Below are 14,267 nucleotides of genomic sequence, written 5' to 3'. Positions count from 1 at the left end.
ACACAATGAGTTTGGTTTCCTTTCAAGACCCCACAAATACAAATGCTTTATAAGAGCTAAAGTAATTGACAGAGAAATGCTTGTGGGTTTAACTAATTTCTGATGTCAAAAGAAGAGCCACTTCCCCAGCAGCATCCTCCTTGGCAGCAGCCAGTTTCTGTGGGTCAGAAAATGCCCTTGCAGATAATTTGTGCAGGCATAATGAATATGTTGCCCTGGTTCTATCAGTGCCATCTGGATAATGACAACTGAGCCAAGTTAGTTCCTAACCTAACCTGGTTCAGGTATTTAACAGTTCTTAATAAATAGTTTTTGCCAGATGATTGGTTGTGATGCTTGGTGAAGAGTGAGTCTTATTGTTCTGGGCTCCTGAACTCTTTAGCCTGGGGCAGTTTTATCAAGTGCTCAAGAATTCTGGGATGTTGTTACATGCTGTTTGGAAATTCAGTCCCTAACTGGCAGCACAAACTGCATCTCAACACCAGTGTTTCAAGAATGCCACCACAGAGTTAATTTTACTGTAGTCACTTTATTTTAAATATAAAAAATCACTTCTTAGAGACTGATATAGATCAGGAAATGACAGCAGATAAAGTTCCTTGGCTATGGATGTAGGACAAACATACCATAATGCCCCTGTTCAGTCATTAATTTTAGTAAGCATGCTTTCCAAGTAGTGCATTATCCCAAAGTGTCCTGTCCTGCTGTGTTCTCACAGCTCCCAGCAAACAGAGTCCAACTGGTCTCTGTCACACCCGAGGGAGGCTCAGCCTGCTCAGGGCAGTGCACTCTGTGTTTCATCAGCCTTTGGGGGTGATAAACTGATGCCTACAGTCACCCAAACTCTGACCCCTTAACAGTGAAAGGACTGAGTTATTTCCCTGCATTTTGCTGCAGCACTGTAGCTGTGACCTCTCTGGAATGGGGAAGAACAGGTCTGAAAGCTTCAGGCACTTCTGTGCCCGATCAGGAGGCACTGGCAACTTATGAACCGAGACAGGGGAGAAGAGCTCCTCTCACTCATCCCTGTCCAAGAGACAGCGTGAGGATTCCTGGGACAGAGAGAAGTACTGGAGTGAGGAGGAAGGAGGGAGAAATGCATTAATCTTCCCACTTTAGAAAGGAACAGCTGGAAGGGCTCAAGGGCAAACAATTTTCTGTGGCCCTTGCTCAGCACCTTGGGTGTGCTGAACAAGCTGTGTAAAATGCTGTAGTCAAGATGCTTGTGGGTCTGGAGATCCTAGAAAGCATTTTGGGAGCTGCCATTTTCACTTTTCTACTCTGATATTGCAGGCATGATCCAGAATTTTTGCTGTTTATCATTTTAACAAGAATAGTGCTAATGAACTACCTCCTTTTTAGCTTTTGCCTGAGAAATGTACATAAAACTATGCTAAAAAAATAAAATTTAAAGCCAGGAAAGATGCGTTCCACAGGGATCACTCATAAAAGACCTTATGAAAATAGCATTTGGATACCAGAGGTTTTTTTCAATCAAAAGTAAAATCTTTTTCAGGTTCTCTCCCCAGGGGAAAACATTTAATGTTCACTAATAATGATTTACATCAGAAGATGAAAAATGTGGATCCATGCCCCATTTTATCTCATTGGTTTCCTAACTATGAACAAAAATAAATTAACAATAATGTCCATGTGCCTGTTTTTCCTAGCAGAAAAAAATGCTGGCTTGATGCTTTAAAAAGGAAAAAGCCTCTGATTTAACCTGAGTGCCTGGTGTTGGCAAGGGCTACTTCCCAATGCTGAGTGTGAAGATGATTCGGCCCAGGAAGCGGTCACTGTTCAGGTCGTTGATAATTCCTTTCCCATTCAGACGGCACTGGATGGGGACCAAGTAATTCTTCTGCACATCTGTGAAGTGCATAGCCACCAGTGGAGAGGTGTAGTTGACCTGGAAAGAAAGGAGATTTAAGTGTAGTTTTTGAGGGAGCAGAAAAGCAGACAGGGCTTTTATGTTCAGTAAAATAATTCGTAAATAGTTCATGGTTCCAGGCATCTGAGAGTGTCTGGCTGATGTCCATCAGGTCCCTCAGCATGCTGAGCCTTTCTGTGTCTGTGCCTCAGTGAGATGGGATCACTACATGTTGCCTCTTGGGGTCATTGCCCAGGACAACACCAGACCATGGGGCTCTCAAATGCTTTCTGCTGTCCTAAAATCCACATGCACTCACATACACACACAGAGAGTTACACACACTCTTACACACACAGTTACACATTCACACACTGTTACACACACAGTTACACATTCACACACTCTTACACACAGTTACACATTCACACACTGTTACACACACAGTTACACATTCACACACTGTTACACACACAGTTACACATTCACACACTCTTACACACACAGTTACACATTCACACACTGTTAAACACACAGTTACACATTCACACACTCTTACACACACAGTTACACATTCACACAATGTTACACACACAGTTACACATTCACACACTGTTACACACACAGATACACATTCACACACTGTTACACACACAGATACACATTCACACACTGTTACACACACAGATACACATTCACACACTGTTACACAGTTACACATTCACACACTGTTACACACACAGATACACATTCAGACACTGTTACACACACAGTTACACATTCACACACTCTTACACACACAGTTACACATTCACACACTGTTACACAGTTACACATTCACACACTGTTACACACAGTTACACATTCACACTGTTACACACACAGTTACACATTCACACACTGTTACACACACAGTTACACATTCACACACTGTTACACACAGTTACACATTCACACTGTTACACACACAGTTACACATTCACACACTGTTACACACACAGTTACACATTCACACACTGTTACACACACAGTTACACATTCACACACTCTTACACACACTCACACACGGTTTGTCAGACACAGAAACAGAGCGCTGTAATCGCAGTGCCCGTGGCCTCCGTCCTGCCCATGTCTGCCCAAAATAGCTCCAAAGCACATCTGGACCCTGTGCAGCAGCTCCTGCCCTCCCATTCCCAAGGAAGCATAACAGAGCTGCCAAACCCTTACTCACGTGGGTGAACTTGCCATAGTAGGGATAATACATGAGGTCAAACGTCCCGTTCCCAGGGTAGAAGTCCACTGACCTGAGGTGACTCTCATTGCCTTTCTGTGATCAGAAAAAAAACAGAGGCACATGCACACACATACGTCATGGGACACAAAATACAGCTCCCTTCAGAGCTTGTCTCAGAGCAAATGTCCCTTGCCAGCCCCCGCTAAGCTCAGCTGTGCTGTGTTTGCTGTGAGCCCAGTCACGGCCCTGCTTCCAGCCCAGGAAGAGTGGAGCTATGTGGCCATGGGCAGGGTTACAGTTTGCTGCCTGGTGATTCCCTACTGTGCCTTTGCTCTCTAGGGGTGTGATCCAGCAGCTGCCTGGGCAGTGGTAGCCCTTCCTTCAGCCCATCGCTGTTGGCTTGCAGGGTGCCCCCAGGACTGAGGGTGCTGCAGAGCAGCTGGAGATGGATATGAGCATTTCCTACATCTTGCCACAGCTCCAGGCTCTAGCTGGGACCTGCCACCAGGCTGCCCCAGGGGCTGAGCATGCCAGTGCCCATGAGGCTGCAGGAGCAACAAGGGAGGCAGGAGACTGGTGACCTCTGTCACTCTCAGCAGACTGGCCTCCAACTGTGCTCAGACATGGGCAGCACTGTTTCCTGTGAGTGTTTGGGGCTAAAATGAAGACAAATTGTGCTGAGGTCCATCAAGAGGAGACATTTGACCTTTACCCACCACACTGCTGGGCAGGGAGGAAAGCAGTACCTGTACTTTGCAGTCCACACTCACAGGGACCCCGGCACCAGGGCGGTAGCCTATGATCTGCAAAAACAAAAAACACCCATGCTTGTACGAAACGCAGTGCCAAGCACGAGCTGCCTCCCTTCTCCAGGGCCTAAACCTTTCTGGGTGCCAGATACACTGCTCAAGACAGGAGCTGTGTGCCCCTGCAGCAGGGTCTGCCACTCCACACAGTGCAACCTGCCCACGGCTGACTGCCAGATTGCTGCCTGGGAACAGGGGCAGAGCACACAGAGGGAGTCCAGACCTCCTGGAGTAACACAGCCTCCTCCCCACACAGTTCACATCCCTCCATGCTTATTTTCCCAGCAGTGAGCACTGAACCACCATGCTATTAGACTTCAATTCAATTAAATTCTAAGAAAACTCCCATTGTAAAGCATCTTAGGTCTTGGGGTGTTCCCCTAAAGCTCAGTTCCTCATGAAGAAGGGCCTGGCAGAAGACCCTCCAAGCACTAAGGCCTCAGCAAATCAAATGGAGCAATATTTATATTACTTTTTTAATGTTTTCTAGCAGATATGGCCAGCAGGTTTGGGGATTCTTGTTCCCTTTTTCCCTGGGCCTGAGAAGTGAAGGAGTTTCAGTCCCTATGTGGTCTTCATTACACTGGAATGCCCCAAAGGAAGGAATTAAAACAAGCAGCTTTCTCTGTACCCGGTTCATCTTCAGCAGGATGCAGGGCTGGCCTCTGGAGTAGCCAAATGTTGGGTCCTCGATGCCAGAGCAGTTCTGCAGCAGCGAGCGCTTGAACTGGCAGGCCTTCTTCTCCTCACTGTCGTTTCCCCCTTGGATGAAGTACTGTCCTGGGACACACTCGATATTCTTCTCCTCCTGGAGTTTGTCATCATAAGCTGGTGGGGACCAAGAGACTTGTTAAAACCCCCTGAGACCTCAAACTCTCAGAGGACATCTACATGTCAAAGGCATTAGGAATTCATACCTGGAAAGGCAAAGCTCCCTCCCACAGCAGCTCCCATTGACCTTGTGAGCCTCCCTTTCCAGATGTGGCTCGTGAGAAGACCCCTGCACCACATGCATGTATCCATGGATAAAAACAACCTCACCATGACTCCCAGGGTGACAAAGAGCTCACCTGCTAGGAAGTGGTGCATGCTGTCCACATAGGGCTGCCACGTGTTGGGCTGGGAGACATTGAAGGCAATGGTGAACCCATTCAAGTACGGTCTGATCATCACTCCTGAAGAAGGAGACAGACCCTGATAAAGCAAATGGAGGTGGAGCAGCCATGGGCTTGGGCTGTGTGTTGCAGGGGCTGGTGCATTGCGACTGGGCTTGGGCCGGGCACAGGCATTAGAGAGGCAGCACCAGCTCTAAATCAACTCTCCTCAACCTTCATTTCACCCCTGGAGAACACCATACACATCAAAATATCCCAGGAAACATGGGAGATGTGGAGAGCCTCAGTAGTGCTGTGGGTTAGCAATGGACTTGTGGCTGCACAATGTGGCTGCAGGTCCCCTGTGTTCCCAGCTGCAGGGGCAGTTCCAGACAAGGAGCAGGGCAAGAGGCCCTTCTGTTCCCCACCAACACAAAAACACAGCGAAAATTCTGTGTCTGACATAGGGAAAGGATTTTCTGAACATTCTCTTGCCAGAACTCCCCAAAATAATAATGCATAAAGGCTACTCTTGATTTGTATTTTATTTTGAAGGCATGAGGTATAAAGGCCAGCAGCTGAAATGCATCAGTATGACCTATGAAATACCTAAACTTGGCTTTTGCCTTGAGAATAGTCATAACAATAAACAGTGCAATTAGAATAACAATTAGTATTGTCGCCCTGAAAACTCAGCTTCTGAGCTTGCTAACATAGTTTTCTAAAGACTTTCCCAGGAGAGTAACTGTAAACATAGATATGTGTACATTCCTTCTGTTACACGTCTTCTGATGAGCATTTCTCATGGCCAGTGCAGTGAGAAAGTGTTATCCTGACCATCCAATCCCTGGCCATTGTAAGAAGCCTATAAATCCTGAGAACAAAAATAAACGCTGCTCTTTCTTCACCACACCTCAACCTATGTCCGCGTGATCTATTCATCTTCAGCGGTAACAAGTATCATCAGGGTGAATGCTTCTCATGGGGCTTTTTAAGATGTCTGGTCCTCTGCAGAGAACCTGCAGCTCTGCCAGTGCCCTGAGGTGAGACCACCCTGTCTTAGGGAGGGCTGGGAGACTGTAGGAGTGCACAGCTCCAGCAGGGCTTTACCTGAGGTCCTAGCTATGCCATTTTGGTAGGACACCGATGGGCAGAGGTGCCCAAGGCCAGGCTGGCTGGGGTACGTACCTGGCGGAGACACGCGGTCCCGGAACCTGGGTGTGTAGGGGCTCAGCGTGAGTAGCATCACATACAGGCAAAAGGCAAACATTCCCGCCAGGCACGTGTAGAAAATGAAGTAAAACAGTAAGATCAAGCCTGCAAAAGAGACAGGCGTGTCCCTGTTAAGGCGAGCAGAGCATATCCCGTGGGAAGTGTCCCACAGGGATGCACAGACGTGCTCAGCACGGCGTCCTCTGCAGCTCTGAGTCCATGGTGGAAGTGGGAGCTTGCACCCCCAGCCCTGCACACAGACTCTGGTGTTTCTGGGTGCAGGACTCTCAACTGCTTCGGGGTCAGGGTAGCTGCTGGTGGGTTCTGTATCCCTTTTGCTGCATGGCCCTTCCCAGAGCTGTGTCAGGACCAAGTCTGTGTGTCCACCTACCTCAGCTCTCTCCAACAGATGGATCCAACATTCCCTCTTCCTACCCCCTCCTGGCATGGTAACATGCAAAGGTACCCAGTGGCTTCAGCCAAACTCCTGAAGGGGCTGTGAGGTGATGCTCCTGCCCTGATTCCTGTCCCCTGCATGGGAGAGACCCTGGTGCTGGGACTGAGCAAGCAGCATCGCTCAGGGCTGCAGCACCACTGACTGTTTCATAGCCCAGACATTCAGGGAATGGGTTTGTTTTTCCTCTGGACCAGACTGATGGCTGAGGATGTCTCAAGAGGCCACAGCCTATGAATAAAACCCAGCAGCTCAGAAAGCAAAGTGAAGTCCTAACCCAAACATTTCCCAGGAGAAACGTTCCAGCAGCTTGGAGGGAGCCCTGGGAACACAGATGTGCACTCCTGCCGTGCTTCTGCCAGGGCCATCGTGCTGGGAACCAGTGTGGGGCTGTGTCCTGCTGAGGGCTAAGCCGGGGCAGATGGGACCATCACTGCTGTTGGTGGCACAGAAGGGACAATGTCCAGCCCTGCCAGAGTGATGCTGGATGGTGCCTCTGCCCCAGCCTGGCAGAGCTGGAGCTGTTGCTGGAGCACCAAATTGATGTTTGCTGGGACCTCTTCCCAGTACTGCTTCCATTTTTGTTTCCTACAGCACAGCACAGAGTGTTGTCACCAGCAGAGAGGGGGGTTCAGCCTTTCCCAGGGGCTGGGGCCTCCAGTGATGACCTTGTGGCCAGTTGTCTCCCTTGCAGAGTGCAAGTCCCCTGAGGCCCCCATCCCAGGGGACACCTTTAGAGCCAGCACAGGGGAGCAGCCCAGGCTGGGAAAATTCCCTCCTCCCCACCCATGAGTTGACAGTAGGAAAGTTCAGCTCCACTCACTTCCAAATGCTCTCACTTTGAAATAAATTTTGATTTTTGTAGTAACTTCTCTTGCCCCCATATAGAGACATGTGAGCACGTGTGTGCACCAAAGGCACATATGTTCATGGGCAGGGGGCTCATATAGCAGAGCACAGTGATCCCAGGGGACAGGAGGATGCTGCACCCACTCCAGTGCTGCTAAGCACTGCCAGCAGTACTTGCCAAGGTCACATCCACACCAGACTGAGCAAATCCTCTCACAAGGATCTTCTCAGAACCTAGAAGAGCCTCCAGAAAACCAAACTTACATTACCATGGATTGTCACCCTACTGCTTCCACACTTTACACACTATGCCTTCCCATCCAGCAAAGCAGAAAAACTGGTCTGCCTCTGTGGCCAGCAAAGGGCACAGGAGCGCAAACATAAATGTCAAGGTCTGTACCAGACTCATACTTGAAGGTTTCAGACTCCTCTGGTGCTGGTGGGCAGCTTCCTTTGTTTCTCCCAGCTGTCACCACAGGTTTTGCAGGAGACCCAGAGCTCTTGGGAGGGGCATGGGAGGGCTGTGGGGCTTGTGGTGCACTGTCAGTGCCAGCCAAGGGCTGCAAACACCGAGCCACAGCCCCTGGTAGTTCACAGCCTTACACTGGTGGATGTGCAGGTGGCTCTGGGTCAGGTTGGGATTTTCACTCTGCCAAGGGGGCTGTGTGCTGGCAGAACAGAGCTGCAAAGGTGGGTGGCACCGCATGTGCTTGTGGCACCTTGATTTTGGACCAAGCCTGCAGCAGTGCTCACCCCACAGGCTGCTCTTAACCACCCGGGGCACCTCCAGACTCAGCAATAATTTTTGAAGGCCACATGGATGTGGAAAAAGTAGACAGGGCACTCAGAACCATCAGAGCTGGCACATCCCAGTCCCCTGGCTCTGACAGCACTGTGGGTCCTGCTGTGGGCACCCTGTCACTACCTGGGAAGCAGTGGGGTGACAGTGCTGACCAGCCCTTCCCTTCCCTTTCTAGAGCCAGGGCTCATTCAGGCAGGGAGGGCTGCTCTGCCCCCCACAAAACACCTGCCCCACAGCAAGGGCACTCTTCCCCCACCAACCTGATGACTCCAAAGCCACTGTAGCAGGGGTCCCTGACTTACCCAGGCACGGGCAGAAGTGCTGATGGCAGCAGGGGTGCACAACTGCAGCAGACTGACCTGCAGCTCCCATGCTTGTTCAGGCTCTAAACTTCTTTCTGGGACAGTCTGGGCAGCCCGAAATCTGCTTTCACATTCTCCCTCAACATTAACCTCCAGACCAAGGGTAACTTTTACATGGTTTTCTGCTTGTCCTCCTCACTAGTTATTTATTGCACTAGCTAGAAACATTAACACTAAAGAAATGGGCAGAGGTGGTCAGTCCAAGCTGTCAAAGACATTCACAGGCAAGTGAATCCATTGTGAAGAAGAAAAGGCAATAATCCCCAAAAGTGGGGCTTGAGCAAGGACCTACCCCAGCTCTTGGCTGTTCTCCCCAAGCATGTTCTCTCCTCCGGATTCCACAAGAATATCTTCATCTCCCCAGCCAGGTCTGCCCAGGTTTTGCTCCCCATGTCTGCCTTAGGCTCGTCCTTCTCTCTGTCAGGATCCTGGACCTTCTCCTCATGCTTATTTTCCTGGAAGAGTTGAAGAACACAACCCCCACAGGCAAGCTGAATTTCTCATTGGCCAAAAATAAATGCAAAAGCACTTAATATCTGGAAATGTTTCAAATTTCCATTTTCCCATCATCACTCTTGAGTTAAAGAGAGGCAGTTTTGGCTGTTCCAACTTAAGATCACTTAGAACCCAGCATCCATTTTTCCATGACATGTACGTCACTGCTGTCACACTGGGTACTGTCTCCTTGTGCTGGCATTTACAGAAACTCATCTTTTTCCACCTGCATGAACATGACCAAAGAAAACCTGTGATCTGGGAAGGCTGGAACTGTTCCCACACTTCTGCAACATCTCTGAGTTCAAGTGCACATTCTCTGTGCTGCCACAGATGATAGCAGGCAGCAGTATTTAAGAGATCAAGCAGCTTGTTTTTCTTGGCGTGTGAGCAAGAGTTCAGTCTTTGAAGAAACCCCTGCGTTGTTACTTTTTTTAATTACACTGAGCTTCAGTGAAAAGCATCTCCCCAGGTTGTGAGAGATTGTGTTTTGTCTAAGGGGTGAATACTTGTTTGTCCAGAATTCAGGAACACAAATATCTCTGTACCTGTACCTGGGCAAGAGTCACTTGAGACACGGAAGCCGTCCTTCGTTCCCCTTGAATCCGGGCAGGTCTCCAAAAGCAGGCTGGTGGGAGAAGGTGCTGCCCTTGCTCCAGCTCGGGGCAGGGCTGGGCCAGGCACCGCCGGGGAGCAGGGCGATGCTGTGATCTGGATGGGTTCATCGCTTCCTCGCATTTTAATGCAAACGCTGTCGCAGGGTTCAGAGCCACGCTCCCCGACCCTGCCGGGGCTCCCCGAGGCTGCAGTGCCTGCCCCAGGCTCGGACCCGCAGCAGCTGCGCTGCAGCATCGCCCCGGCCTGTCTGCGCTCAGCGCCGCACAGCCCTGCCGGCCACGGCACCTGCCGGAGCCAGGACACACAGGGAAGATATTTGCAAGCCGTGGGTTGCCTCGGGCAAGCCGGGACGTGGCCGGCACCTTGGCGAAAGCCTTACTTGGAAATTCCTTTGAATTGCGGGTGAGAAATTAAACTCTGCTCAGACACACAAATACTGCAAAACAGTGAGAACGGGAGGAGAATACTGGCTCCAAAGCCCGAACGTGTCCTCCGGGGAGCCTGGGCAGAGAGGGGGGTGTAAACCATCCCCATCGCACTGACTGCCCTGATGGGCTCTAAGGCCCCGGTGGGGCTGTTCTGGGAGCGCTCCTGTGCCAGAGCACTGCTGCCAGCAGATGCCCACGGCTGCCTGGACGGCCAAGGCAGCGCTTGGCACAGGTCCCACAGCCCTTCCCGAGCCAGCTCCTGCACGGCCTGAGGTGCAGGGTACACAGGGTACAGGGCTGATGAAAGCAGCGGATTTTGGAGCCAGGAAGCAGCAGCCCCAGCACGAGTCAGCAGCAGGGACATCGACAGAAGGTGTGGGGGATGTACCCTGCCAGGACACTCTTAAGGGAACAAGTGACCCACGAAGAGGGGGAAGAGGAGGTGTTCTTCTTCCACTCTCCCCATTAAATAAAACAGCTACCAGCAGATGTTTGGGAAACAATTCTGACAGAGTAGGGAGGACTGTCCAGATGAACTCCACACTGATGCTTAGTGCTGCGTTGGGGAAAGCCCTTTGAATTTCAAACTTCTACTGGAGGCAGCAAGAACCCACTCTCAGAAGCTTCTACCAATGCCTACAGCTGTGGGGATATGGGGGGGAATGGGGGGAAATGGGGACAACCTCCCCCACCATAGGACCTCACCCTGGGAACTGAAGGAGGCTTTTGCATGGAGAGAACTTTCCAGCTCTCCTGGCTCTATGCTATGTGACCCTTCACTTGATGAAGGGTCCTGTCCTGGTGGCTGGGAAAGGCCACAAGGGCTCCATGGCAGCCCAGGGAGGTGAAGGAAGCCCCAAGCTCACCCCATGGGTCTCTGCGGGGAAGCTGGGCAGGATGGGATGATCCCAATACCAGGTTCCTGCCACATGTCTCTCAGCTAGGGAGCTAGGTCAGGTCTGGAATGAAGCACAGGTGGTTTATCTTTGCAGCCCAGAACAGAAAGGGTCTTGGAACAGTCCCTTGCACCTGGACAAGGGGCAGAAGGAGCGGCAGGAGCTGGGACAGGAGTGCAGTGGGGCAGGGAGAAGGCAGAGCCACGGCAGGATATGTTGGGACACTGGACAGCCCTGAGTCTCTGCCTGCTGTAACTGCTTGGGAAGCAAATCTGGGGTTCATCTCTGGCAAAATCATTCTGTGCTGACTGCTGTGGGTGTCCTGGGGGAGGCCAGGAGCTTCTCCCCATTCTCACCTCAGACCAGGTCAGTTCTCAGTGTTGGATTTCTCCTGCTGAAATCCAAGTATGCAGAAGCCCAGGTGTTCCTGTCCCTTCTAGTCTCCCTCACCACCCAGCACCATTGGCCAGACCTGCCACTGCCCTTTTCCCCCCACCATACAAAGTGCTTTGCCTAAGAGAAAAAGCAGCATTTCCTAGAGAAAAGTAGTTACAAACTGATCAGCCACAAAGCAGGTCCTTGCAGCAGCTCCCACCTCACCTTGTGAAATGAGGCTAGCAGCCCCCAAAATACTCACCACCTCCTGGCTGGGGCTCCTGAGCTGACCCTCCATGCCACCAGTGCTGGTGTTCCTGTCCATTCTTGGGTGGGAAACACAAAAAAACGTTGAGTGTTAGCACAGCAGCACTGGCCCCCGTGCGGGTGCTGTGTCGTCTTGGCTCTCAGAGATTCACAGACAGACCCCCCTCCCCAGCACTGCTCACCAGCCCTACAGCTCCCCCTAAAACAGCAGCTATGCCGAGACTGTGGGGAACAACGTTGCTTTCCCTCCCTACCCTGCAGAACCTTGCTGTTCAGGAGTGGATCAGAAAAGAACTCGCTTTCCTAAAGGGGATAAGCTCGATGCAGCAGGATCCTTCCTATATTGAGTCCTCTGGCATCTGGTGCCCTTTGCAGCAGCCTCACTGCATCCTGCCTCATATTTGAGTTCCCATCACTGCCAGCCAATGCCCTACATGGGGAAGCCAGGCTCTTCCCCCAGGAGACCGTGTAGCTGTTAATAAACATTAACAAATCGCTGGGGTTTCCGATGGCGAGAAGTGTCGGTCAATGTGTGCTTGTCAGTCACAGCAGGGCCGGGGTTAACGATTGCGAAATCTCTTTTGCGGTGAAGGGGGCAGTGAGAGGGGCAGGCAGGTCTATATTTATCCTCTGGAACAGAGACAGCAGCCAGGGGTTCACAGCATCGGTTTCCTCGCCCCAGGTCCAAGAGCTACCCACAGCCTCTCAGACAAAATCCAGAGGCACACCTTGCCGTGACGCCCTGCAGACCGGGGCTGGGCAATGTCAGATTTTCCTCCATCGGTGAATTACAGGCACGAGATGATGCATGGGGGCACGATGGGGGGCACGATGGGGGGCACGATGGGGGGCAGTCACTCAGCGGTGTGATGGCAGCGTGCGGGGGCTGCCCGTCCCTGGTGGTGTCCACGCATCTCTCGAGGAACAGCGGGACTCGTTCTACACGTCTGTCCCAGCCTGAGTTCGGCACGATCCACCTGCTCATTCTCTTGGCCCGTTTCCAGCGGGACCGGTGATCCTTCCTTTCTCCAGAGAGCCAGGCCCTGTTCAAGGGTGAGGAAAGGCTGCCTTGCCCCAGGCTGGGACTTTGCCCGAAGGCACGGGGACGTCTGTCGCGGGCTCCCGCAGCACGGCACGGTGCCATCCCAGCCGGCAAAGCACCATTTCTCCCTTTCCTCTCCCGGGCATGGCTGACAGCCGCTCACCGGCCGTGCTAATAAATGGGCACAGCGGGAAACAAAGAGGTCTGGCAGCTGCCCCGGGCTGCGCGGAGCTGGCCGGGGCTGCCGCTCGCCAGCTGCTCGGTACCGGTGCCGGTGCCTGCCCGCAGCCAGCCCGCCGGCAGCTGTGCACACAGCTGTGCCCACAGCTGGATCTCCTGGCCAGGCTGGCTCCGTGGAGCAAGAGTTGTCTTCCCGAAGCTCGGGACGTGGAACGGGATGCAGGGATTTAACTCGGCATGGGCAATTGTAGGGCACCAACAGCTCCCCGGGAGCGCACGCAGGAGGGAGATGAGACCTGTCCTCTCCATCACTAGTACAGGGTGAGGACAACTGAGCAGGAGGGGACCAGTGTCAGCCCCTCTGTCCCAGCGAGCGGGCTCAGGGCTCCTCTTCTTCATCCGAGGTAAATAACTGCTCTTTTCTCTGGAGATGGTGTATTCTTTCCCATTAATTGATCTGGGCATTTCTAACTTGCCTCCCGCATCGCTGTCAGTGTACACTTTCCCTTTTCTCCTGGGAGAAGCTGGTCATTAGGCTCTTATCCAGTAAAAGTGTGGGGTTTTTTAAAGCAGATATAGGATTAGCTTCTTTTAACTTGATGAAATATGCTTGAAATAATTACGTGATCTGTACTTATCACTTCTCAGCCCAGGATATTAGAGCGATTTACAAGCAATTATGAAGCCTGCTGGGAAGATGCTTTTATCCCCAGTTTGCAGCTAGGACGTGGAAAACGGGGGTTGAGGGCCTGTTCTTGCTCCTTGTCCATGGCCACGGAGATTGCAGATGATTGCTGTCTCCATGGAATAGGGCCCAGGCAGCAACAGGCATTGCCACTGGAGCGATCTCAGAACGCCGAGAAATGAACTGGGCCGGTGGCCGTGTCGGGATGGCTGCCCGGGACTGTCACCTGCACCTCGGGGAGGAGGGAGATGGGGAGAACCGCGCGACAGAGAACTGCCAGGGAGATTCTGGCGAAGGGCAGAATCTGAGCTGCTGAAGGCAAAGGGATGGAGAGAGGTGGGGAGAGAGGTGGGGAGCCCCTCTGGCCCAGCTGCCGGTGAGCGCGCCGAGATCTCCCAGAGGCGGGACACGAGCTGTGTCCCTCCAGAGATGGGGCAGGACCTCCGTCCTCCCCGGAGACGGAGCGGGAGCTCCGTCCCTCCCAGCCCAAGCCCCCCCGGGGAAAGGCCTGTGCGCTGGTTCCAGGGCGGCCCGGGCGGGGAGCGGCGCTCCGGACGGGGCCGCACACGGCCGCTGCCCCGCGGGGAGCCGGGGCAGC

At 52.2% G+C, this 14,267-nt stretch overlaps 1 protein-coding gene across 7 annotated transcripts; it reads right to left on the bottom strand.

Annotated features, from left to right (window-relative positions):
- Positions 1-478: 478 nt before the first annotated feature.
- ATP1B4 (ATPase Na+/K+ transporting family member beta 4) lies at positions 479-12,162 on the bottom strand. Of its 7 annotated transcripts, none has more exons than XM_088062643.1 (10): positions 12,017-12,162; positions 11,758-11,821; positions 9,733-9,849; positions 8,976-9,138; positions 6,193-6,321; positions 4,981-5,085; positions 4,542-4,738; positions 3,851-3,907; positions 3,102-3,197; positions 481-1,909 (listed from the first exon to the last, which is right to left on the bottom strand). In XM_088062643.1, exons 2-10 carry the CDS (start codon positions 11,818-11,820, stop codon positions 1,748-1,750), a joined length of 1,089 nt encoding a protein of 362 aa, XP_087918769.1. In that variant the 5' UTR covers position 11,821; positions 12,017-12,162; the 3' UTR covers positions 481-1,747. The 7 variants fall into 7 exon arrangements, with proteins under 7 accessions (XP_087918772.1, XP_087918769.1, XP_087918770.1 ...); XM_088062644.1 differs by having other exon boundaries at positions 12,027-12,162; XM_088062645.1 differs by lacking the exon at positions 12,017-12,162 and adding an exon at positions 11,945-11,996.
- Positions 12,163-14,267: the final 2,105 nt, after the last annotated feature.

The sequence above is a fragment of the Pseudopodoces humilis genome, chromosome 15 (genome assembly GCF_049639895.1).
Source record: "Pseudopodoces humilis isolate 2021_Gansu_Grassland_sample_001 chromosome 15, ASM4963989v1, whole genome shotgun sequence".
Lineage (NCBI taxonomy): Eukaryota > Metazoa > Chordata > Aves > Passeriformes > Paridae > Pseudopodoces > Pseudopodoces humilis.
The sequence above is the reverse complement of the archived record's forward strand: the minus strand, read 5'-3'. Positions and strand labels throughout refer to the sequence as shown.

Excerpts from the sequence above, each read along its gene's own strand:
- ATP1B4 (XM_088062643.1), bottom strand. The coding sequence starts at position 11,820 with ATGGACAGGAACACCAGCACTGGTGGCATGGAGGGTCAGCTCAGGAGC. Across the intron at positions 9,850-11,757 it reads GGAGCCCCAGCCAGGAGGTG|CCCTGCCCCGAGCTGGAGCA; the intron begins GTGAGTATTTTG and ends TGCCTGGCCCAG. Across the intron at positions 1,910-3,101 it reads ACTATGGCAAGTTCACCCAC|GTCAACTACACCTCTCCACT; the intron begins GTGAGTAAGGGT and ends CTTTCTTTCCAG.